Source organism: Numenius arquata, chromosome 2 (assembly GCF_964106895.1).
Source record: "Numenius arquata chromosome 2, bNumArq3.hap1.1, whole genome shotgun sequence".
NCBI lineage: Eukaryota > Metazoa > Chordata > Aves > Charadriiformes > Scolopacidae > Numenius > Numenius arquata.
In genome coordinates, this window is record NC_133577.1 from 19,238,100 (window position 1) to 19,262,300 (window position 24,201).

The 24,201-nt window shown below is 36.7% G+C and overlaps 1 protein-coding gene across 1 annotated transcript; it reads left to right on the forward strand.

Moving 5' to 3' along the window:
* On the forward strand, nucleotides 1-23,128 carry CEP43 (centrosomal protein 43). Its single transcript, XM_074168197.1, has 12 exons — nucleotides 1-115; nucleotides 5,569-5,622; nucleotides 6,977-7,031; nucleotides 7,677-7,765; nucleotides 9,639-9,773; nucleotides 10,562-10,645; nucleotides 15,157-15,374; nucleotides 18,064-18,173; nucleotides 18,777-18,845; nucleotides 19,569-19,608; nucleotides 20,312-20,405; nucleotides 20,859-23,128. Exons 1-12 carry the CDS (start codon nucleotides 26-28, stop codon nucleotides 20,931-20,933), a joined length of 1,113 nt encoding a protein of 370 aa, XP_074024298.1. The 5' UTR covers nucleotides 1-25; the 3' UTR covers nucleotides 20,934-23,128.
* The last annotated feature ends 1,073 nt before the right edge of the window (nucleotides 23,129-24,201 follow it).

Here is a 24,201-nt window from a genome sequence, read left to right on the forward strand (position 1 = left end):
TGGGCGGTTGTCAGGGAGAAACAAGATGGCGGCCGCAGCCACGGAAGAGGACACGGAGCTGCGGGACCTGCTGGTGCAGACGCTGGAGAGCAGCGGGGTGCTCAATAAGATTAAGGTGGGGGGAAGGAGACCCTCTCGTCCGCCCACGCCTCGCCCAGCAGGGAGCGGGCAGCGCTGGCTGGCGCCGTCGGCGGTTAACGGCCCCGCGGAGCGCGGAAGGGAGCTGAGGTTTCACGGGCTTCATCCCCTCTCGCTGCCGCTTCCAGCCGGTGTTCCCGGCCGCGGCCCTCCCTCGGCGTCACGGCCTGGCGGTAGCGCCGCCTTTCCCCGTGGTGCTCCCCGGCCGCTGGGCCTGGGGGTCGGCGGGACGCCGGGTCCAGCGCCTGCCTTGCGAACGAGCTGGACGCGGAGGGGAGGGCCCGAGGCCTGAGCGCCGCATGGGGTCTGCCCGGCGGCCGCGGGAGCTGTCGTGTCGGCTAGGCGGGGAGAGGGAGGGCAGCTCCGGGCCGTCGCAGGGAGCCCGGCGCCCGGCCGTGCTGTTTCGCTCTCCCAGATACCGTGTTGCCGCAGGAGCTTTCTTGCTGCTGCCAGACCTGCTGGAAACGTTCGGCCGCCGGGTGGTGTGGGACAAGGTGGATAGAGTTTCTCTGCTTCGATACGAAAAGCCCCCGTTGAGAATTTCAAGCGGGAATCCTTGAGGGTCGTTGTGTAAACGTTCTGCTTGAGCCGTGTCTTGAAGGCTTGCTAAACCTGGAGACTCTGGGGATGCTGCCTGCCAACGGGGAACAAATAATGCTATGTTAAGAAAATGTACGGAAGATAGTATAGCTACTTCCAAGCCTGTGGTGTAGCCTGAGCTTGTGTAAGAAAGGATATGAAAATTGTTTCCATGGGTTCTTGTTCAAGTTAGAAGCTTCCAACATTAACTGTTGTGTATAGCAGAGAGCCATACAGGTATGAAAGCATAAAAACTGCTGGCTTGCCTTCCAAGCAAGAGGAGAAATGAAGTTTGGATTTCAGATCAAGGATGGTGGTGTTTATCCACAGTGTTCTATTTGAAGCATCCAAGAGGTGGTTGATCATTGCTGATGTTTCAGGAACAGTTCAACAACTGAAGTGGTTAATGTCAGTGAGAGCATCTTTGTGTGTGTACTTTGAAGTCCACTAGATTTTGGGCTGTTCATCACACTTTTCAACAAAATAGTATTATTAAAAATATGGTGTGCTTGCACTTCAAATGGGTAATTCTTATTTAAATTCCATAAGTAAATGAACATTCTAGCTCACATAACTATTTTGAGTAGGGAGACCTTTTTCTAGTTAAATGTCAAATAAGCCTTTTGGGCCATCTGTTAACTTCTCACGTAGTGTCAACCAATAAAAGTATGGTGATAATAAAATGATATTAAAAAAAATCATAAGCCAATTAGTTCATATTGAGCACAAGCTGGAGTTTCTGAATTCTTGCCTTTGTGTAGTATGCAAGCTTTTGTACTATGGTTGCCAGTTCGTTGAGTTTTGTGTAAATATATTTATTGTAATTTTCACCATTCTATAATGCTAGAAGCGTGTAGCAGCCGATATGGTGTAAGGTAGTACCTTACTAGCAAATGACTTACAAAAATACAAACTGCATCCTACTTACTGGGTTATGCTTCTCTAATACTAGGAGTTACTGTTTAGTAATTGGTATGATTATGGTTAAAGCTGCTCATTTGAGGAATTCATGGTGTTTTTTTCTTAGCTGTAAACCTTAATTGGCCCGTAACTCTTAATTGAAAGTATTAATGACTTAACAGAATTTGTTCTGCAAGTACCTGACAAAAAGTTCCCATCTTCCAGAAGAATTAAGGTTGAACAAGTCTTCTTAAATCATCAGCTTTAAATTGAAGTTAGATTACACCATGCATAAAAAAAAAAAAAAAAAAACCACATCATTTCATTAAAAAAAACAAACATAGTCATGATCAATAGTGTATTTAATTAGAGTATTTAATGAAGTCATATTGTGAAAACTGGAGGATGCATAAATATATTTGCCACTTGCAATTGAGAATTTCCTGCCTTTAAGCTGCAGTATGTGTGTATATATACATAAATATAGATATATAAAATTTCTTAGTAATGGGAATTAATCTGATGCGTAAGACTGCTTCCTAATGAATTCTGTTAACATACAGAATATAAATGTGGGTATTTGTGCTTTAGTGAAAACCATTACTGATACTGTGTGATGCATGCTGTACAAATAGAGATGTTCTTCTGTCTTGAAGAGAATGTGACCTTTCTCTCTCCTAGGGAAGCTGTTATCATCAGAGCAAGAAGAGCCATTGTGCTTCTTACTGTGTTTCTTTGTTATCCTATTTTATTTTGGTTTGTATCATTTAAGTTTGGTATCATTTGGTATGTATCAGTTAAGTGCCACCTGAATTTTGCATCTTCTCTGGAAGTTGCTGTTGCTACAAATACGAGGGAGGTTAGTGTCGCTAATATCATATGACTAGCAATGCTTTTGGCCAGCTGACAGTGTTCCTACTAATGTCTTGCTAATTTTGTTCAAAATATAGACGACTGAGGTACAGGCAAATAATGTATTGTTAGATAGAATAAATGTGAAATACTATTGTTAAAATATCAGAAATCAGGAATCAAGGAGAATCATTAATTTTCTTATGTAACGTCTATTTCCTCTTTTTTTCGTAAGTTAAGTAAAATACTACCATTTATAATGATTTCGATTATTCAATTAACAATTCTATTCAATTAACTAACTGAAACTCAACATTTAATTGTCAGTATGGTCCTCTAAGCATCATGGCTGTATCCTACTTTTAGGAACCTGAGAATGAGACTGCTTGTGGCAGACAGTGAGCACATGATAGGCAGACACTGGCACCTTACTTGTCAGCATCTGGCTCTATTGGCGTAGCCCTGTTTTATTGAAGACTTAGGAAGGATATAGGTGGGGAAGTTGAATATCAAGCTTTGGTCTGCTTTACTACTAGACTGTGAATAAAACTCTTCAAAATGTATTTGTCTTCTGTTGAAAACTGCTGGCAGAATGAGGCGGTGGGGAATAGGGGGATGGCAAGAGCAGATTATAACAAGGTATGGAACACGGATTGGGCTGGTGCCAAGAGGTAGTAGGGCAAAGGGAAATGCAAAGTGTTCATGCTTTTTTTTTTTTTTTTTTTTTTTTAAAAAAGGGGGGAAGTGGAGAAGAACACTGCATAAATGGCTTCATCTGTGCTGTTATGTAAGCCTCCATATCTGCTGGTGGGAGCAAATTTCCGTGACCATACCTGATGATGGTGGTCTCAGTCTCTGGTGTTCAAGTTCCCTGTGACTTGTCTTAGGTCCTGAAAAGCCTGTATGACGTTGTCCATCCTAATGTGTAGGATGATTCACCTCCTTCTATTGGGGTGATTTTTCCTTTGGCCTCAGCTTTGTTGCTTTTTACTTTCTTCTTCGTGAACTTGAAAATTACTGCTTTAACCTCACAGAGATTTGAGTGTGTGGTTCCATGTCTAAATGTATTGAGATGATGTTTTGAGGATATCTTGCTATGATCTGAGCAGTACCCACCTTAAAGGGTGAAGGTCAGTGTACTGGAATGTTGTAAACCTTGTAGAGATAGTACAGGAGTGCTTAACTTCAGACTTACTGTGATGCTCGCAGAACTGAAGGACCAATTGGAGGGCTGCTTGTTATGGAAAGGCTGTAGGGTGGTATTCTAGATGATGCAGGAAAGCCAAAGGGGAATGTAATAAATACTAGTGGCATTATCTTCTGGTGAACTTAAGGATATTAATTGGGCACTAATGGAAATAAAAGTGAACCTGCTATTAATGGGGAATGGCAACATCTGGGAGAAACTGGTGCTGTGTCAATTAAATAAATGAGGAGAGGAAGAAAGGAACCTTGGTACGTATTTAAATGCCACTGGGTTGGACCTAGAGGAGTGGAGCAGTCAAACAATCAGAGTTATGTGAAAAGGAATGACAGTTGTCATATTATTCCGAAGTCTCAAAGAGATCAGATTCTGGATCAGCTCATATAATGGCAACTACTTTCAGACAACTTTGTTCTACAGTCTTATGATCCAGACCCTTAAGGCGGTTTACCCCTACCCACATGTAATAGCTGGTGTCTTTTATTTTGAACAGTTGTACCAACCAGTCTGTTTCACAAACGTTTTGTTATTCTTGTCCTCTTACGTAAGTACACTTGGGTTCTGTGGCAGCAGTGGAAAAGGGTCAGCCTTGCAACCGTTTGAAGTTTTTCTTAGTGACATAAGCTAAATAAAGTTGTTAGCTCTTGCTCTGAGAATTAAATGTAAACTGATTTTGTAAGAACAATACTTAAATTAATGGGTTGTAAGAGGATTTGCTGATTGAATGCTGTACCCCAGCACCGGAAAAAACGTAACTCCAGTGTCAGAATGACCATTGCATACAATTGTGGTAAGCATTTTTTGCTTCTCTTGATAGGAAATATTTTTAACTTTTTTTTGTTACATTTTTGTCCTTTAAAAAGGTGTCCGAACAGGGTAAAGCTTAAAAAGGAAGTGTTTAGTTTATTTTTCCCATTAAAAGATATATATTTTTTTTTTGGTGGGAGGGAGCAGTTACAGGCTAATCCGTGTTTAATTACCTTTTGAACATACATGAGGAAATCCAGACACTTCATATTGTTCTTATCCTTAGTTATGGAAGTCAGTCTTTCTTTAAAAGTTTGCTTTCTTCTTTGCTTTTGGGAAAACTGGTATACAGAGTAGCACTGTCTTCTATGGTTTATTACTTCAGCGTAATCTGCTGGGTACTTCAAAATGTCGGATTAAGAGTTGATTAAAGTGGCAGACTACATCAAATGTAATGTATGTTGTCTATTTGGTATGTTCAATGAAAGAAGTAGAGAAACTGTAGTATTTAAAAATAAGTAGGCGAAGTTTAAGTTTAAATATTCAAAATAGTCCTTGGAGGAATTCTCATCCTTGATATTAAGGTATTCAAAATCAGTTGGGTAAAACGTCGCTACAGGAGTATTTGAATGACTGGAATCATGCTCTCTTTTCCTTGAGAAATTCTGTTTCTTTGAGTGTGATTTGACAAGAAATCATAGCAATTTTTTTGAATTTTGTATATCTTAACCTTGTGATAATAGATTTTAAAAACTTAATGTATTTGTTCATGTTTCCTGAACAAATTGTAAATGAAGGGTAGGTGTTTCAAAGCTGCCTGAAAGAGCTGGATTTTTAACTTTCAGAAGAAACTAATAGGAGATAACGTAGGTAATTTGGAATCTTTTTATGTATGAAGAAATAATTTAGGAAGTCTTTTATCAAATTCTGCCCCTTGCCTTGTTTTTCTCAGACTGAAAACTCATCTCAGCCTCAAGTCACATTGCCTGTAATCTTAAGTGTTTTAATTGCCCTGATGTAGATTACAATCCATGCCAAATTGCTTGAGGAGAAACAAATAGCTGTCAAGCTACTTGCTGGCTCTTTGCATTCTATTTGCATAGTGAAAACAGTGCTTGTAGAAATGCTGTTTGTTTTTTATTTGGCAGGCGGAGTTGCGAGCAGCTGTTTTTTTGGCATTAGAAGAGCAAGAGAAAGTAGAGGTAAGAGAACCTTAAAAAATTATCATCCTGATATTTCTTCATGTAGAATTAAATATAATAGGTTTAATACTTTCTGTTTGTGAAATATAATGAGAAAATTATCTATTGCTATGTAAGAGCATGATGCTTAAAGAACACAAAACAGGACTATCAGGGTGTTTCCTGATATTTAGAAATAGGAATTGTTAAACATAGCCTTTTGAAACTGTAGCTTTAAGTAATTGTCTCTTTTGTTTTTACATTGCTTCTGTCCAGTTGACAAGAATAACTAAATCTTTTCCATCAAATACTTTTTTAAAAAAAAATCATCTGGCTGACTGGTCAAGATTTTATCAAATTGGAATAACGTCTTTTGAAATTTAAAATATCATAGTGGGGTTTTTTTGACAAGTGTATTGTGAGAGCAATGTAATGCAGTACCTTGCCAGGTATGCTAATACTTTTGGTGTTTCTCATAAGGATGTTGTATGCTTACTTCAGAATAGTTTGCTTATATTTAAGGAAGAATTCTGAATTCAGAATGTATCATGATATTTTAATTTTACACTGCAGAGACACTGGAAATATATTAATACTTATCACTATGCTGAATTCCTAAATATTAAGCAAGATATATTTCTTTTTTTGTGCAGTGCTTTCTTGTGTGTGTTAGCATTTACGACTATAGTGATAAATAGCTGTAACAGATCCTTTTGTTTGAGTTAGGTTCTTACCCAGGATATTTTGATATGTTAGGAATGGCATTTAGAGTTTGGTTTGAAAAATCCCTGAAAATTCTGACAAACCTAAACATTGCACATGGATTTATCTCTGTTTAAAAGTCAAAGTTGAAGAGGGCAAATGTAACAGGGAGAAAAAGGTAATTCCATAACATCTTTGAAGGTCTTTTAATTAATAGAAGATTAGTGTTGACTTGTGAACCACTAATTAACAGGGTCCACATTTTGTCTAGATTTGTAAATTTGCATTTTTTAAAAAGTGGGACTGAATTCCCTTAAACAAACTTGGCACTATATTAGAGGAGCAATTTGGCAAGTTAACTGCTTAACTTTTTTTAATCATTAAGTAAATAAAAATCAGAATGCTATTAAGAATTTTGGGGAAATTACTCTAGCTCTGTAGCTTTTACAATAGAAATACTGAGACAGTTTTAATTTGCCTAAGTAAATGTATGACTTTGCAGCTTTTACTTGTAGGTAGTAGAATTCATACAAAGGTAGATTTTGAAGTGAATTGCCTGTGCCAGGGATCGTTGTGGAACAGGGCACACCAAAACACCCACTTGCTATGGCTTTCAGTTTCTTGCTAGTACAAGGATGATGTTAATTACTGTTTGGCTTTTGTTTTTTGACAGAACAAAGCACCTCTGGTAAATGAAAGCTTGAAAAGTTTTTTAGGTACAAAAGATGGTAAGTTTTTTTGTTTAGTGTACTTCTCAAAATAATAAAAATAGGAAACAAAGGATTAAGTCTTCGAATCTTTTATTACAGTACTGTCTTCATGACGTAAACGATGCTTTTATTACTGTCAAATGTCGTAATTACTATTCATTCAGAATAGAATTCAATCTGTAATTATTGAAGTTAATATTGCTGAAGTATTTTTAACTGAGATGAATAATGCATTTAAATTAATATTTCATGATGAGTTATGATTATGGGAACTCAGAGCCATTCTAGACCAATAGAAACAGTAATCAGTGAAAGCTCATTCTAAGGCTACTGTAGTGAATGCACACATAGGAGAAATGCCAAAATGATGTCTTTAAAACAGCTGAATAGTTTAAAAAATAATCTTACACCTAAATTTTGTAAGCAATAGCTTTCTTTGCTCCTGCAGCACTGCTGACAATTTTGATATGATGGCTGAGTTAGAAATCAGGGACTTGTTATACAGATTAGCTATGTGGTGGTAGTTTGCGGAATGTCTGAATGATGTTTGAAGGAGTATTGAATCAATGTAGATGCTCATACCGAAGCCATGTTAATGTCAAGTCTTTCAAGTAAGAATTGTTTCCGTCTGGTGTATTTTTACTCTTCTCATTTCCTTTTTAGGTCGCTTGGTAGCAGGTCTTGTTGCAGAATTTCTACGTTTTTTCAATCTTGATTTTACATTGGCTGTTTTTCAACCTGAATCAAGCACAGTAAGATACACTGCTTTTATTTGTATGCTATGCTGACTGTTTGGAGTGCATGGCCATGAATACAGAATCTATAGTAGTTTTAAGCCACTTGCTTGTGCTTATTCTAAGTAATTTTTTATATTTAGTCTGTAAAAGGTACCTACTGCCATAAAGACATATATTCCAGGAAAGTGCTAATAAGTGAGTATTCCCTTTATCAGAAATCAATGCCTGATAATATGTTAATTTTGAATTAGTAAATTAATAATTTTTGTGAAATCGTATAACAGTATATACAACAGAATACTCCTGCAACATTTTTTGCCAATAATTTTACTAAGTTATGATATTAAGTTAGTATTGTTACATGAAAATTAAAATGTCAGTAATCTACTCTGAGAAAATTTCAGTGAAACAAAGAACTTTGTGCAGATGCACGTGACAAAAAGTGATTGAATGCAGTAGTTCAGTTGGAAGGGATCTGCAATCATCATGTAGTCTAACTGATTGCTTTTAGGCTTTTGATATTGAGTTAGAGGTTTTTCATCATGTTTTTCCCTTTGTCTCTTAATGATATAAAGGTTTTAATAATAAATTTAGATTTGAAACAGTTCCGTTTAACTGAAGAATTGCTCTTTACGTCTGAAACACTCATTTTTATTCTTAATGTCAGTGTTTAAATAGTTAATTTATTAAAAATCCAAGTTTGTTAAATTAATTGATTGCTGTTTCTCAGAAGTTCATGTATCTTTTTAGGACCTTAATCAAAGAAAATCCCATACACCCTTGTCTTTGCCAAGTATCTTTAGCTGCATTTATTGCACTAGGACACTTCTGTACAAAGATTCACGTTCATGCTACCAAATAGAAACAGTCGTGCTTTCTGTCATGCGCTCTGGGGAGCAGTGTTTCCTTTGCATTCAAAAGACGTCACGTGCTCTTTAAAATGCCCCCTTCATTTTTCCAGTAAAAGCATCTTTTTCACTTATTGCAGTGCATGTTATAAAATTTGGCCAAAGTTAAGCAAGTTGGCTGAGACCACTTTATAGCATATAGTGACTGTGTATAGTGCTGAAAGATTTTACTTTGTTGTCTTCTACTAGGCCCTGTCTCTGAGCAGGCTGTTGAATTGTCTCTTTATCCTTCATGTTTCAGTGTGCTTGGCTAGTGGTGGCTTGCTTCAGTATTTGACCAGTGTTTTGATAGCAAATATCACTAAATAATCGTAAGAGTTCAAGATGAACTGATGCCCTTTGCAGTATTGCCATTCTGAGGTTATGCCAACCAACCTGGCTTTGCTGCAGTGTTTGGCTTCTGCTATAATGTGGAGTTCATTTTTTAAAAAAAAAAATTCTTGTGTGTTTTCCTTTTTTTTTTTTTTTTTCCTGGCTGATACTGAATTATTTTCATCCCTGTTTTTGTCCAAACCCATGTTTTTTTAAAGTGAAAGAGTGGCTGAAAGTAACTCTTGACCTATGTGGTACTTCCGTATGCACAGGAATTGGAACTCTTCATCTTCTATGAATTTGCTGGAACCCCTGGCTACATGTCCTAGGATCCACTTTTAAATGTGATAGACTAAAGTAACTTGACCATATAAATCCTCAAATCCTGAAGCTTGCTAATGATGAATACTTCCATACTTAAAACAACTTTGAATGGTCCGTGATAAGTTCAGGTATAGATCTGAAGCAGATGATGCAATAGGCTATCATTACTTTAGTCCACATGCAACAGGAAGTCTTAAATAATCACTATTTAGTCAAAATATTGCTGTGTTAAATAAGACCAAAAAGCTTTAGGAGTTACATTAGAAAATATATATTGTGTTTTCTGACAGTTGTTTCTGTTACGACTTTTTTTTTAATGTGTTTGGTTTTTTGTTTCCCCCCAGCTAAATGGCCTTGATGGTCGAGAAAACTTAGCTCGAGATTTGGGAATTATAGAAGCAGAAGGTACTGTGGGTGGTCCCCTGTTGTTGGAGGTTGTTAAAAAATGTCAGCAGAAAAAGATTTCAGGCAGTGAAGAGGTAAGTAGCGTTAACATGTAATTTCTTTCTTTCTTCATAATTCTTTATTCATTTTCATTTCAATGATGAAAAAACCTTGAAATTTGAACACTTGGCTATTGTTGTAGTATTACAGTGTCTCAAGTCTTTATTGTATTCTATTCTGTTATGCCTTCTATATAACTTATCAGAAAACAATGCTGAAAGATAAATATTGGGATCATTCTGTTACTTTTAATGCCACCCTAGTACTCTTGACTAATATTTTACTACAACATAGTAACACAGAGTGAACCCAGATAAATGACACAAAACACTGTGTCACTTATTTTTTCATTTCTATTATGGTTTGATAACACTTCTAGTTGTACATATTTTCTTTGGCCTACTTCTTTTTTTTTTTAATATGACCTGAAAAGGCTAGAATTGGTTTTGTTAAAAGCTTCAAAGCTATTCTGAAAACATGTATTTAAAATGAAATATATGAAGGTATTGAACTACCTGAAGGCAACGACAGTGATATTTTAATGGAATAGAGAATTAAATTGTTAATTAATGGATGAAATCCAAGCAATGATATTTGATTAGGTGACGTGATTGTGGCTTGAAAGAAAATTCCCCGCACCCAACATGCATTCAGTACCCCAACGAAAGCTTAAATTCAGTAGTAGTTGTTGTAGAGTTCCTAACATAGCATCACCATGTCCCAGTTAGCGTACTGTGTGAGTGGGGACAGTAGCCTTGTTTCTTGTTGGATGGTATTAAAACAATATTCAATATTTTTTTCGTGTTTATGTGAAACTTCTTAGGTGGCTCCAGTTCTAAGCGATAGCCTGTGTCCCACATCAAAATCATCTGATGGAAGATCAGGTACACATCCTATACTAAATAAGGTGAGATTGTTTATATATAATGGAAAAGCTACATAATGTACATGAGCTAAGTAGAAGAGAGAACTATGAAACTGCTGGATACAATGGCATTCAGTTAAATGATCCGCAAAGTCCTCTACCTTTCCCACTGGTTCGGTGACAGCATCTCTGTGAGACACAGATGTGTTGGAGCTGACTTGTCTGTTTATTGGGCAGCTGGCTGATGGCTGCTTGGGATTCATAAGGTGTTAGGATACAACTGTGTTTGTGTTGGGGCCTGTGGCTTTCTTTTCTCTGTTGCTTCCTGTTAGCACAAAATTTGTGTTAACTGACATCTTCCAAGCCTCTAATACGCCTTTACATTTGACTGGAACTGACCAACAGGTTCAGAATTAGGGGGAAGTGTAGGGTATGGAAAGGGGCATGATCACTTAAGCCTCTTTTCCACAAGAAACCAGCTACCCATCACACCCAGTTTAAAAAAAAAAACAACAAAAAAAACCCACAAAGCAAAAAAATCCTGATTCAAATACTAAAGTTTGTTCTAATTATTGGTGTAATCTGATCACATTAAAAGTTTTAATAGTTTTCTTCAAGATTACTGGAAATAACTTAGAAGCTTTCTGACTCACTAATGAAAGCTGAGAAGTACAACATTGCATGGATTGTTTTCTTAGTTTATTCATTTGGGAGAGGGAGTGATAAGGATAAAAGAAAATAAAATGACAGCTCAGTTTCGATCTGCTTTGTTTTATTCCAGTTCTCTTTTTTTTTTTTTTTTTGCCATGCAAAACCGGAAAACTATATAGTTTGACAAGCAAGCTTCATTTCAAGATTTAAGTTACTTGATTAATTGCTGTGCTTGTTGATAGTATCTTAAAAGCTAATATTTCTATAACTGAACTTTGAATGAAAATTCTGATAATTTCAGGCCTTTAGGAGAAGACAACTCTTGCTTGGCACCAGCTTTTAAAACAGAACAAATCCACTAAAAAGAGCTGAATGCTGATTAAATATCACTTATTAATACTGTTGCTTCATAACTGAGCCCCTGCTTTTGTCTTAGAGTGCTCTAGATTAGCTAAGAAGAACTACTGAGCAAGTTAGATGTCATAAATATTCCATTCTCCTTTGTGTGTACTACCTTTCATCTTCAGGTAGGTAAGTCAGAAGGAAACAAGCCAAGTGTTTGTTATATGGATTTTCCTCAGGAAAAGAATACTTGTCTGGAGGAGAAAAAAAAAAAGTAGTTCCAGTAGCTTGTAAATTGAACCAGGTTTCATATGGGTGTTTTTCTGGGTTTGCACACAGATGTCTCAAGGCTGGTCCATCCTCTGACTGGTATGAATCTTACTCCTCTATATCTGTTCTTGACAGAGCTTTTGGAAATGTGGTTATGCAGGGTTGGTTGTTGTTTTGTTGGTTTGGTTTTTTTTGGAACTTCTACTCTTTTTGCAGTGATTGAACTTAGCCAGCCAGTCCAAAATACATTAGTTAGGGGAAGACAGAGACACGAGCACAGAGCAGTGTAATATCTTAAGACTTGCTTCCTTAGGAAACTAGGTTGATAAGAATAAGATTTAAGTTATGCTTGGAAACTGCTTTAGAGGAGGTATCATGGAGGAGTAACAGTCGCTGCTGTTGATAAGATTATAACCGGAATAATTGACGGTCTTAGTTCTTTTGTTACAGTTGTTTGGGCCTGTACAAAACAGGAACTCCTGTACCCAGCTCAAATAGGGGCATCCAAACCGGGTAGAAAATAAATACAAACCATGTCTGAATGACTTCCAAATATTAGTACTGCTTTCCAGAAGTGATACTGTATTGCAGTGTGTTGTATTCTTTTCTGTGTTGAGGTGGTCGGAATTTTTTTTTTCAGGCTGCTATTGACTATTTAGATGTGCTAGTCCATAGATGCAGAATCTTCTCCCGTTGACCGACTTCACCTTAATGATAGGGATTGGGACCGGTCTTGTCAATAGTGGCATTTTTTTAATGTGTATTTATACTTAATTCCCAAGAAGTATATGGACACAAGAAAGTGATTTGAAGATTTATTCTAAGGTCTAACTTTTAGAGAAACTACCAGATAAAAGTATGTAATTCTGAGCAAGAAGTATGAAAGTGTGGTAAAAGATCATGCATTGAACGATTTTTCTTTTTTTTTAAGCAGAGTTTTGTGCATTGTCAGAACACTACCGTTAAGAGTTGAATAGTTATGACATGCAGCAGCAGCCAAGTTGGCAACAAGAACGTTTTCATTCACATGCTCTTTCTGATGTAGTGATGTTGCAAGTAGAATATAATTTCCGTCAAGTTTGAATTCATGATCAGGCTTTTTATATTCTTTACATCCATCTTCTGTGGCAAGCAAATCATGATTCCATTGCAGTGGGAGATAGATGTACATGTTCTGCAAATGCTTTTCATAACGCATTGCTGAATCCTCCATGAAAATATTTGTCATAAACGGGGAAAAAACTGGTTTCTGTATGGAGATTTCCTCATAGAAACACAAACAGCAGTTGGTTGGACTTGCATACTGTAAGAATAACGTGTGACTATCTTAATGGGACTATAGTTCTTAGATCTATTTTTTTTCCTGGTTCTCTCTCTCCTTGGCAAAGGCAGGGAGAATATTCTGCCTGTGCAACATACTCAAAGTACAAATAACACAGGAGGAGGAAATTTTAGCCAGTCCTGGCTGGAGCAAGATGGAAGTTACCTGAACAGTCTAGACTTCCTGGCTGAAACTTCATGTTCTCAGGTGGTTTTTCAAACAGGTTTTGCAAACCTCTGAGCTGAGCTGCCTCTGACTGTGACCTGGCAACCAGTACATGTAACGTAGAAGGGAGTGTGCTAGAAAAGACCCAGACCACAGCTCTTGGCAGTGGCAAATAATTACATTTTTTTAAGCGCAAGTGTGAAACCACGCTCTGACTTATCTTACTAACACCGTTAGTCTGAAAACCCAAGGTAGGCATGTTGCTCTTTGAACCGTTAGCCGCAGTTAACCTATCACTGTAATTTGAAAGTAGTTATTTCACTTTAGCAAAACTTTACGAGAGAGAGTTAGAAGAGGCCTAGCTAAGGTGTAAAATTACTAAACAGAAAGTTTGTTCTGTTTTACTTCAAAATGGGACATACATGAATTCAAGCAAAAGCCAACTGTTGTGCTTGTAGTTTCTCAGAGGAGATAGCAGCAGTTCACTCCCACAGCACCCAGAACTGAAAAGTAACTGTAACTTCCCCTTTACTCCAGTCAGGGTATCACTAAGCTCTTAATTTTCAACAATAGTTCTGTTCCTCTAGGATAGGAAATTAAAATATTGTTCTCACTACTACTTACAGGTATAAGTACTTTTTCTTGCCCTAGAAGAACTGAGCTGCTGCCAGCAATTGAATGAGGTTCTGTGACTGAGATAAAATGACCTTAGTAGGCCTTTTTCAACTTTCATGGCCTACAGTTTGAAAATTTTACTTCAACCTTCTGAATGAAAGTTAAAGACTGATAAAGAAATACCTGGGACAGTGCAACCTACCTATTGCTTATCTGGATTAAAGAATCCTGTTGGGTTTGTTTCAAAACCGTTGCTGCTATTAGTGTGCAGGAAGGAAGTTAATGTAATAAATAGATCTTTTCACTGGCTTAATTTTAATAATTCTAGGGGAAGATAAAAATTGTAGTATTGCTTGCTAGGTAGCAAGATGCTATTGTTTAAAAACTTGCACAACAGCTTGATTACCTAGGTAAATTCGAAAATTGTTCTTTGGGCCAGAAAATTGTGCAAAGATATGACTTGGAGTATATTACTTGATCTTAAAGTTAGCGTTTAGAGTAGTCCTTACATGCTTGAATGTCTGCAGGACTGAACCATAAGACTGAAAGTCTCTTGTGTCATTTTTGTTTTTAGTACTTGGAGGGAGAAGGTGTCATTAACTGCAGTTGTCTTAAGCTTGCTGCTTTAAAACCTAACATTGTAGAGATTACAATTTAATATGGGTTAGAGTAATTTGCATGGGTTTAAATTGATTTCTTTTGAAGACAATGGCTGTAACTAAACGTTTGTTTATAGAAGAGTTGCAAAATAACACTAATAAAGCATCATGTAACTTTCAGGCTGTAAAACAAAAAACCCGCCCTATATTCAAAGCTAGGAGGGAAGAATCAGTCTGTCTGTAGATTTCTTTATTTCATGTCCAAAGTCTTTTGAAAATGGTTTAAAATTGCTTTTATAGTAGAGGTGATCTAGATAGCAAAGCAATGCAGAGGGTAGAATAAACTTTTTTTTTAATGACAGCAACCACAAAGAACACTTCCTTTCTAAAGTGATAAAACAACTTTTTTCTCTTGTGTGATTCCTGATATTAATGAATTCCTGAGTAGTAGTAATAAATTTGAGCTAACTTTTTAAAAAGTGATGCTCGGTGTGTATTATATGTTGTGTATTTATATTACCGCTTACAGTATTATAAGACATAAATACTTATCCCTTTCAGTGAGGCCTTTTTTTTTCTTACCTTTCAAGGCTGCTGAAACGACTCAAAGTGATACAAGTGTCTCATCGGGGGAAGCAAGCAAAAGCAGCATTCATTTTCTGCCCAATGAGACAAAACTAGATCCTCAACTAGAAAACAGAGACTTAAATACCAAAGAAAAAAGTGATCTAGGTGTGGATGAGGATGATGTAGAGGGAGATTCTTTTTTTGATGATCCTATACCCAAACCAGAAAGAACTTATGGCTGGTAAGTAACATGGATGTTCTATTTAATGCGGATTTATTTTGTCCTCAGACCTTTGAAAGCTAGCTGATGTTTGATTATTTGCACTTGTAAATGAGAGTGTTTAGATCTGTTCTGTAACGTTTTGGTTTTGAAATGTGCATTTTTATTATTCTGTTCTTTGAAATCCAGTGTCGTCTGGGATCTCTTGGATGTACCATGAGTGGAAAAACCTGTACCACTTCAAGGTTCATCAGTTAAACTATATAACGTCCCTAGCCTGTTTCACTGGTGGAATGATCATTAGTGTTTCTTCTTGCAGCAGAACTGCAGTGGTGATCAGTACTAAGGGAAGTGGACAATGACAGGGATAGTGCTTTAGATACCTGTATGGCTTTGTGAGGACTACAAAAAATGTCTGGTGAATGTGTAAGCTGGCTCCATAGACTGTAAGAATAAGGAAAGTTTTCTCACAGCTGAGGGCTTCGTGATCACATTGTAGCACCTTTTGTGTGCAGTTCTATGGTTTCAATGAAGTGGTGTTATTTCTGCATATGTCAATTTTGCAGATGCTTATTGTTCATCTATGGAGTCTGAAAAATTCCATTTGAAAGAACTACTAGTGACTGAACTGTACAACAGCTTTGTTATAAAACTGAAAACCCTATCTTGATGTTATGTTGAGTTATCTTGAAGCTTAGTTCAGATACCTCTTGAGAAATGCTGCAAGATGGTTTCATGGTGTTGTTCTGCTGTGCTCGAGTAATAGGAGAACTGCTCTAGCTTATTAGAGGTTACCAGGAGAGGTTACAGAAGCATTTGCAAGTCAGTTTGACAGTAGCTCCCCTCATGTTGGCTTCTTCCCCCAACCACATCAATAGTGGGTGGAACAGCATAAACTTTTGTATTGTTGCTACAGTAGATGCTTACTGATGGAATGGAGTCATTCTCATACAGCACAAAGCAATCATGCCAGGTAAGCTAGATGTCTTTCTAGTAAATCAATGGACTCTTGAAAAAGATTATTTATAATACAGCTTTCTTTGGATATGTTTAGTTGGAGCAGAGGTTTGTGGTTTTTTTTCCTCAAAGAGCAGTGATTTTTATCTGGAAAATAGTCTGTTGCAAATAACCCCTCTGTGGTATTTCTTTTCTTTTTCTTATTTGGAAATATCAAGATTAAAACTACATCTGTGTGCATTTACTTCTCCTTACTCAAGAGCTTATTGAACTAGCCTTTTGTCAAAGTCTAACCATCGTAGCAGGTGGTTGTGTTGCCATAAAATAAGTTTAAATTGTAAGCTGGGAAAACAAGAAAAGGCTGGAAAAACTTCTGGCTAATAATAATATTTACTAATTTCTTACTGCTCAAGAATTTTCATATGACAAGAAGCAAAATTCACTTTGAAGTTGGGTAAACTGGATTTCTTTAAAAGTACACCCAAGAAAAAGACTGTTAATTATTCGGTAAAATAAGGATTTTTTTTCCTAGTAGACAGACTCCCTACAGAAAAAATTATTTCTAAATTATGTCTGTAGTAGAATCCCAGTCCACCAAGTAGTAATTTGTACCTCATAATGTTATTGTGATGTAGATGTTATAGTAATGTTCCGTAATAAGGCTTACTGAATATGTTAATAATAAATGAGCTGGCAACTAATTGTAACCGAGATGTCTCTGCTGAGTCTTTTGCTTCTAACTTCCTGGCAGCTCCTCTAGAGGAGAAAAAAGAACATACTCTGCAGGTGAAATCCCTTTGTGCTGTGTTGTGCCTGAGGCCCAAGGGGTGAATAAGTAGGAGAGGCACCAGCATTGCTTGGTTTGCAAAAGGCAGATTCCTTGTGGGAGTTTGGCTGTTCCTTTAAGAAGGGTGAATTAGAGAGGAAGGGAACAAGCAGTTACTAAGGACAGAGTAAGAGATGATCTGAGCTCTTATTGCCCCTAGGTGTCTGTCCTGTTGTTCAAAATTTTGAAGTGTTTTAATACATGATGGTATAAATGATATTTTGGTGATATAGATATAATGAATGATTCAATTGTTGTCCATTACTAATAAGACTGGAATCACAGTAACAAACAGTATTGGTAATGCTAAATGTGAAAATCTCGATCTATCTTTAATATTGTTTCTTTATCCTTCACTTGCAAGTAGTGTTTGAACTCAACACTTTAAATATAAGAATGGAATAGGTAGTACGCAAGTGAACTTTAACACATGATGATGAGATCTGTCTTGCAATAAGTGAGAGGTTTTCATTCTGTTGAACTGACAGCTTTTGGGATTAGTAGTTTCGTCAGGCATCATCTCTTAGTTGTAATACAAACTAATTTAAATACTGATTTATATCTGAATCTTTCTTCTTTTGGCTGCATTTACGTGTGGGGATAATGAAGGCCCTTTGATAAAAATAGTGATGCTGATGAAGGTGCAGGAGCTCTGTCTGTGAAAGAAGGCAGGCAGAAGCCTTTGCGTAGGTGAGAAAGTGACCTTCTTACTGAATGTCTTGCTTGACACTTGTGCCAGTAAACTGCTGACTGTTTTTAAGCTTGCAGATCGAATAGTCCTTTCCCCTTGCTCTTTTTGCTGTAAATATTATTGTTTTAGTTTTATGACTATTTAGAAAATAATAGAAAAGAGAGTCGCTACACACACTTTGCAGCTCTGTGGAGCTTAATTAACTTAACCAAACTTAATTCTTTGGTTTGTTTCAGGAAAACTGACACTAATAAAGCAGGAGGTCTAGCATCCCTTTCTGATGCACCGCCTCTAAAAAGTGGGTTAAGCTCCCTGACTGGTGCACCCTCGCTAAAGGAGCCTGATAGTAAGTTTCCACATGTTCTTGTGTTTTGATGAATGTAGGAGATATTTCCCCTGATGTAATGAATGATCTACACATTCAGATGCAAGTGTGGTTAAGTATGTGGCCCCCTTCTGGTTGTGGTGTGATTTATAGTGATGCTTTTTTCACTGAGTGATTGCATACTGGTCTTGATGTATTATGCTATAGCTGGGGCATCTTATGCTTTGGAGCGTGAAATACTTACCTCCAGTCCTGTTTTTTTGCGTTTAAGCAGTTTTTTGGAGTATAAAATTCTACTGTGCAGCTTTTAACTGAAATTAGGTTACTCCTTTGTATTGTTATCTTACATTATTTGCACAAGTTCTTTAAGGATATTTGCTTTCATGTTGTGAAACCTCATCCTGAATACTGGGAGATCATCTCTGTTTGCTACTCATGTTTTTAAATGTTATCAGAGTTCAGACCTGAAAATTGGATATATTATTACCATACTATACTACAAAATCATGTATGGTTATTATAAAAGAACACTTACTATAAATGGTTGATGGGTAAGTTTAAGTGGGGTCTTACTAAAGAGTCACAAGTCAAACTTCTGATATAAATGAGTTTGTTTTGTTACAGATCTGAATAGAAACTCTGTTTTGAAAGACCTGCGGTTGGTGAATGCAAAACTGGGATCACTAGAATTGGGCAAGTATCTGCTAAACATGATGAAGCTCTTACGTTTTTAACTCTGAGTTCTAACCCGGCTTCTTAGGGGAATCTGAGAAACCAAAATACACATATTGAATTAAAATCTTCAGGTTTTACTTCTATCGCTCTGTTTAACACCATTGTGAAATGTACTGAAGGGCGAAATCTGATCCAAAGGAATACAGAAAAGTGAAAACAGGTGTTTTGTATGTGGATTAGTATTTTACACATGCAGCAAAAATTTGATTCATTCTGTGAATATGTTTGCTAATATAAAGTGATAAATTTTTTTGACTATGTATCTAAAAAAAAGAGGGGGGTTATATTTGTGGAAAAAGATAGCCAGACAAGTCTTACTGATTTTCAGTGGTGGTTTTACTTGCTCTCTGCACCTTTGAAAGTTGCCTTGTAAGCTTTAGGAGCAATATGAAGATGATGTGATATAAGAAGTATCATCTCTGTCTCAAAATAGAGCTGCTTAGTATTTAATTTTTGTCTTCAGCCATGTAGTCAACATCCTGAAAACAGTTTGTGTAAATGAGATTGAATTACCTGTACAGATTAGGAAGAGAAAATGAGTTTGTTTGTCGTTCATTAATCTCAATCTACTCCCATTTTTGATGGCCATTAAACTATGTATTTTGGTGCAGGAATAGTTTCTTTTTTTGCATGTCCTGAAGAGAGAACTTGTTTGATTAATAACTTTTAAAACTTATTTAGGAAATGGAGATGACGATGAGTATGCTGATGACTTCAACAGGTAAGAGAGATGGTATTGCTGTAGCATAGCATTTCGTGCATTATAAGCATATCCACTAGTGTATTTGAATTATTTCATATTTCAGCTAGTTACTATTGCTGCAGTCTCTCAGTATCTCTAAGCCCCTTTAAACTTGAGGTTGCTATTTCAATACATATAGTTACAAATTAAAAAAAAAAAAACACACCAAAAAAAACCCCAAAACAAAAAGCCACTCAGATCCCTTTTGTGTTGGGGGTAATGAGCTCCTTAAAAACCTGATGCTAACTTTAAGATGATGAGAAGTTGTTGCTTTTTTGTGGAAGGTGTTTGGTTTTTTTTTTTCCCCTGAACCATGTACTTAAAAATGTTTTAACACTATAATTAATGCCATTAGACAATGAATATGGTGTATGCTGAAATACTCAAGTAAAAAAATCAAGCATTGTGAGTAGTCACTGATAAATACGTAATAGCCTCATCCTTATGATGTGAAGGTATTGGTGTTCTAAATTGCAGGACTGAGGCCTAAGTATTTATCAGTATTTCTCATGGCTCCATCTAGGTAGAAAGACTTTAGTTGTTAGGAGTTTTTAAGTAACTTCATATTTAACTTGCTCTGAAGTGAAATCCCAATCAAATGTCAGGTATAAAGTGAAGGTGAATGTAATACCTGGATGTTTGAAAAGCTTTTTTCTACACTTATGATTTTCCTTCTCTTTAGTACTAGTCATCGCTCAGAAAAAAGTGATATCAGTATTGGTGAAGAAATAGATGAAATTTCTGTGGAAACAGAGGAGTCAAATGCCAGTGATAAAGTAAGACTCTTTTAAAATTGTTCTTCTTGACATGATTCTGATCTTGTCTTGACTTTTTTTAACATTCTGTGAAGGAATTTAACATGTATCCTAGGAATCTATGTTAATGGCAATGTTGTATTATTTGTTATGTTCTGTATTCTTACACCTAGTATTCCTGCCAAATTAGATACTGTACTGATTAAAAAACAAAACAAAGCCCCCTCAACAATTATTTGGGACCACAATTCTCTATTTCTAGGTATGTAAAATTTATTTAAGACTGATTTACTCTCCAGCATTGAAATGTCTTCTCCCTATATCTCAACATCTGTCTGATCACCTTCTAAAGGAGTATGAAATCTCACTGAAAGAGCTTGAGGCCAAAAGGATGGGATGCTCTATGAAGGACTACAAGAAATAGTACTTACTGTTTCTATGATTTCTGAGTTTGTGATTTCATTTGTTTTCTAGCTTGAAGGCATCACGCAAGACCTTACCATTTCTCAGTTAAGTGATGTTGCAGATTATCTAGAAGACGTGGCCTAGAATTGGACAGCAAACTGTTTCATTGTGCTGGACTAGAAGACAGCTGTGGACTGTTAATTTCAGACAATCACTTCTTGCTGGAATGTCCACTCCCTATTTGTGCCTTGTGTTTCAAAAAGACTGTAGGTGGAGAAGGCTTTTAAATATTCTTAATGAGAACTAAATGAAATAGTACGTTCCCATTTGAGTCTGATTTCAGAGTTATTTTCTTCATCTGGTTCAGCCAGACATTTACAGCAGGAGGTGGATTTTCCAAGCAGAATGTCCATTGCTGGCAGTGGGCATCATAAAAACCAACTGATGAGAGAACATCTACAGAGAGGCATGTGGCTTTATAATGAACTTGCACTGTTACTCTAACAGTCTGAATTTTTTTTTTTTAAGATAACCAAAGCAAGAACCTTCAGAGGTAGTGGTTCAACTCACGGTTCTTTTAACACAACTTTGTCAAGTCAGCAGGTAGTCCGTATTTATGGTAACTCTAGCCACAATACCTAATTGCTCCAAACTTACTTGAAACTGCTGTTTTTCAGACTCTTCTGAAAGTTGGACTTTTTTTTTTTTAAAGACATAGCAAATAGAGAGTATCTAAACTCTCAAATCTAAATTTAGGAGCTAAAATTAGGAGTAGTAATAACTCCGAATATTCTTGTTTAAATGTTTGTCAGACCGTTGATGTTAAGACCTAAGCTGTTTTTATATATGATAATTTCATTGATAATATCTGTTGTTAAATCACAAAAAGTAATTTTGTAAGGATCCGCAAATCATTAATTAAATCTTACTGATTTTTGTTAAGTTTTTAACAGTGTGGTAACGGTTTGTGGAGCTTTTATTATTGAGGGCTCTTCGTGTGCTGTAAGCTCACTTTTGTTCTTGAAAATCCTTGTTACATAAAAAAGAGCGCCAAAAAGTAAAACCACTAACCTTCTGTTTTTCAGATTCTGACTGCTATACAGAATTAAATCCAAATGTTTAAAAATACCGTACTGAAGACATTATGGACACTAAGTTCTAGCTAAGAGCAGATCCTTGTATGTTCATTATACTCTTGCAAAACAGGGTCAGTAACGGAAACGTTGACAGTTCTTTAATGGTACTGTTGTACATGGCGCTGCTATGATATATAGGTCACGGACATTTGTAATACTGAAACGACTTCAAAATGTGCACTTTCTGAAAATTGTGAACACATTTGAAAAATATTACATGTAAGTGAATATAAATAACTTAACTTTTTTTTTAGGCTCTGTAATTTTTTTCAGGAACACTGTTGGCCTCTCATCAATGGTCATCACAGTGGAAGTAGCCTGCTAAGCTAAAGCCGTTAGTTAAGCATATAGAGCTGCTGCTGCATTGGATGCTGACTTTAAATCTGTTTTTGCACTGGGCCAGCAGGCATGGAGCAGTGCTCGGAGGTTGGGCTTGTACAGTACATAAATGATTTGAGAGGAGAGAGGAAAAGTGTGCCTTTAATTTATGTGCACCCCAAAATAGCCAGCAAAAAAGCATCAGAATATTTAGTTACGATGTTAACTTCTGATTTGTGCCATATTGTAGCAGCTGAACACAGAAGAGAATTTCTTTTCACCCCAAAAATATCAATGTGCCATAGACTTCAAATAGCAACAATGTTGTAACATATGATGCACCCTGTGTAAAAATTCCTTTAAGTATGGGGGAACCTGTGCCTCAAGATACTGTGTATGAAAAGTTTGCTTGTGGCTTTTGTTTTTCCTTTTTTTTAAGACGACCAACAGCACGTCTGAAGGAAATAAAATTTAACTTGAATACCTAGGTAGAATTGATTTCTGGCATTCATTTTTAAGGTGTATGGAATAATGTAGGGACAGTGTCGTTTGCTTTTTTAATGTGTCTTGGGAAAACATAATGTTCCATTACGTGTTAGCTGTAGGACATGTGGCAATTTTATCAGACCAAAACAAGCAAAAACTTTATGAAATGATTTCTAATTGCATTTAAAGATGTGGCCTTTTAAATATCTAATTAGACATGACTTTTGTTAACAGCAAAGTGTTGTTCTCCTACCTTGGGGGTTAACTGGAGAGCTTGCACTTTGGCTCTAATTTAAGGAAATTCCAAAAAGTGGTAAGTCTCCATGCTCTTCCTCCTGAGGGCTTTTACTGAATTGTGTATAATAATTCGAATTGCGAAATAAAGCTCTTGTGCTGGCTAAATTGTATTTTTGAGACTTCTTGAATCAAAACTCTTAACAATTGGGAAGTTCAGGAAGCCCTGTGGGTTTTGGGGGGGTTCTTGAAAAAGGTGCGGTTTTTTCCAGAGTTAGCCTAGCCTGCAACTGAGTGTGTGTCTGTGTGTGTGCATGCCCAGGTTTCTTCTAAGCCCAAAGGATCTTGTGGTTCGTGATGGTGAATCCTAAAGTCTGTTTAAGACCAGACTGAATGGGGTTACTGGGATGTCTGATATATCAGTCTGAGTTGTCAGGCAGTTTATGATTCAATAGACAAAGGATGAAAAAAATCCAATCTTGATTGGCAAAATTTTGTCTTGTTTACCATTGTTACTTAAACATGTCTGACAAGCTAAGCTCTCTTGAATGCTTATCTTGCTGTACATTTCAAACCATGTCATTTGGTATTTTACATGAGGCTTCTCCCTAAAAGACCTAATGCAGTTGAATACCCAACCTCATCAGTCTGTTAAAATTAACAACTAGAGTCCTGTCTTAGAAGATGGGAATGTTCTTGTCTAAGTGGTGTTCTGCGTTGGTTCTGCCTGTTCCCAGATGTGTCTCTGAACAGAGAAGAAAGTGTCTGAGACAGGCCCTTACGACTGGTCTGTGCAGTTCTGTACCAACTAGGTCTGGTTAGAAACATGGGTTTTTTGTTAAACATGCAGACTCTGTATTTGTTTAACAAATCCTGCGATTTCCAGAAGTAAAAAATTGGCTAAGCTGTGGCTGACAATTCTATAACATTAATATGGCTGTGGTGATGAGGATGGATTATAAAAATGATACCTGTCTCATGTTTTTTTGTAGTGAAGTTACTGTATTCCACTCTTTTTCTTTTTTTATTTTTAAGCAAAATGAGAAACCACATAACATCTGATCAGATGTTTCCTCATAAGTGATGTTTTCACGAGCTGCAATAAAACCACTCAGCTTTAAGACTGTTTTGACAATATAGTACTTATTTAGACAATATAACTAGCTCTTGGGACAACTTAAAGCACTTCTGTAACTGACAGGGAGATTGGGTAATGATGATAAAGGAGCGTTTTACTT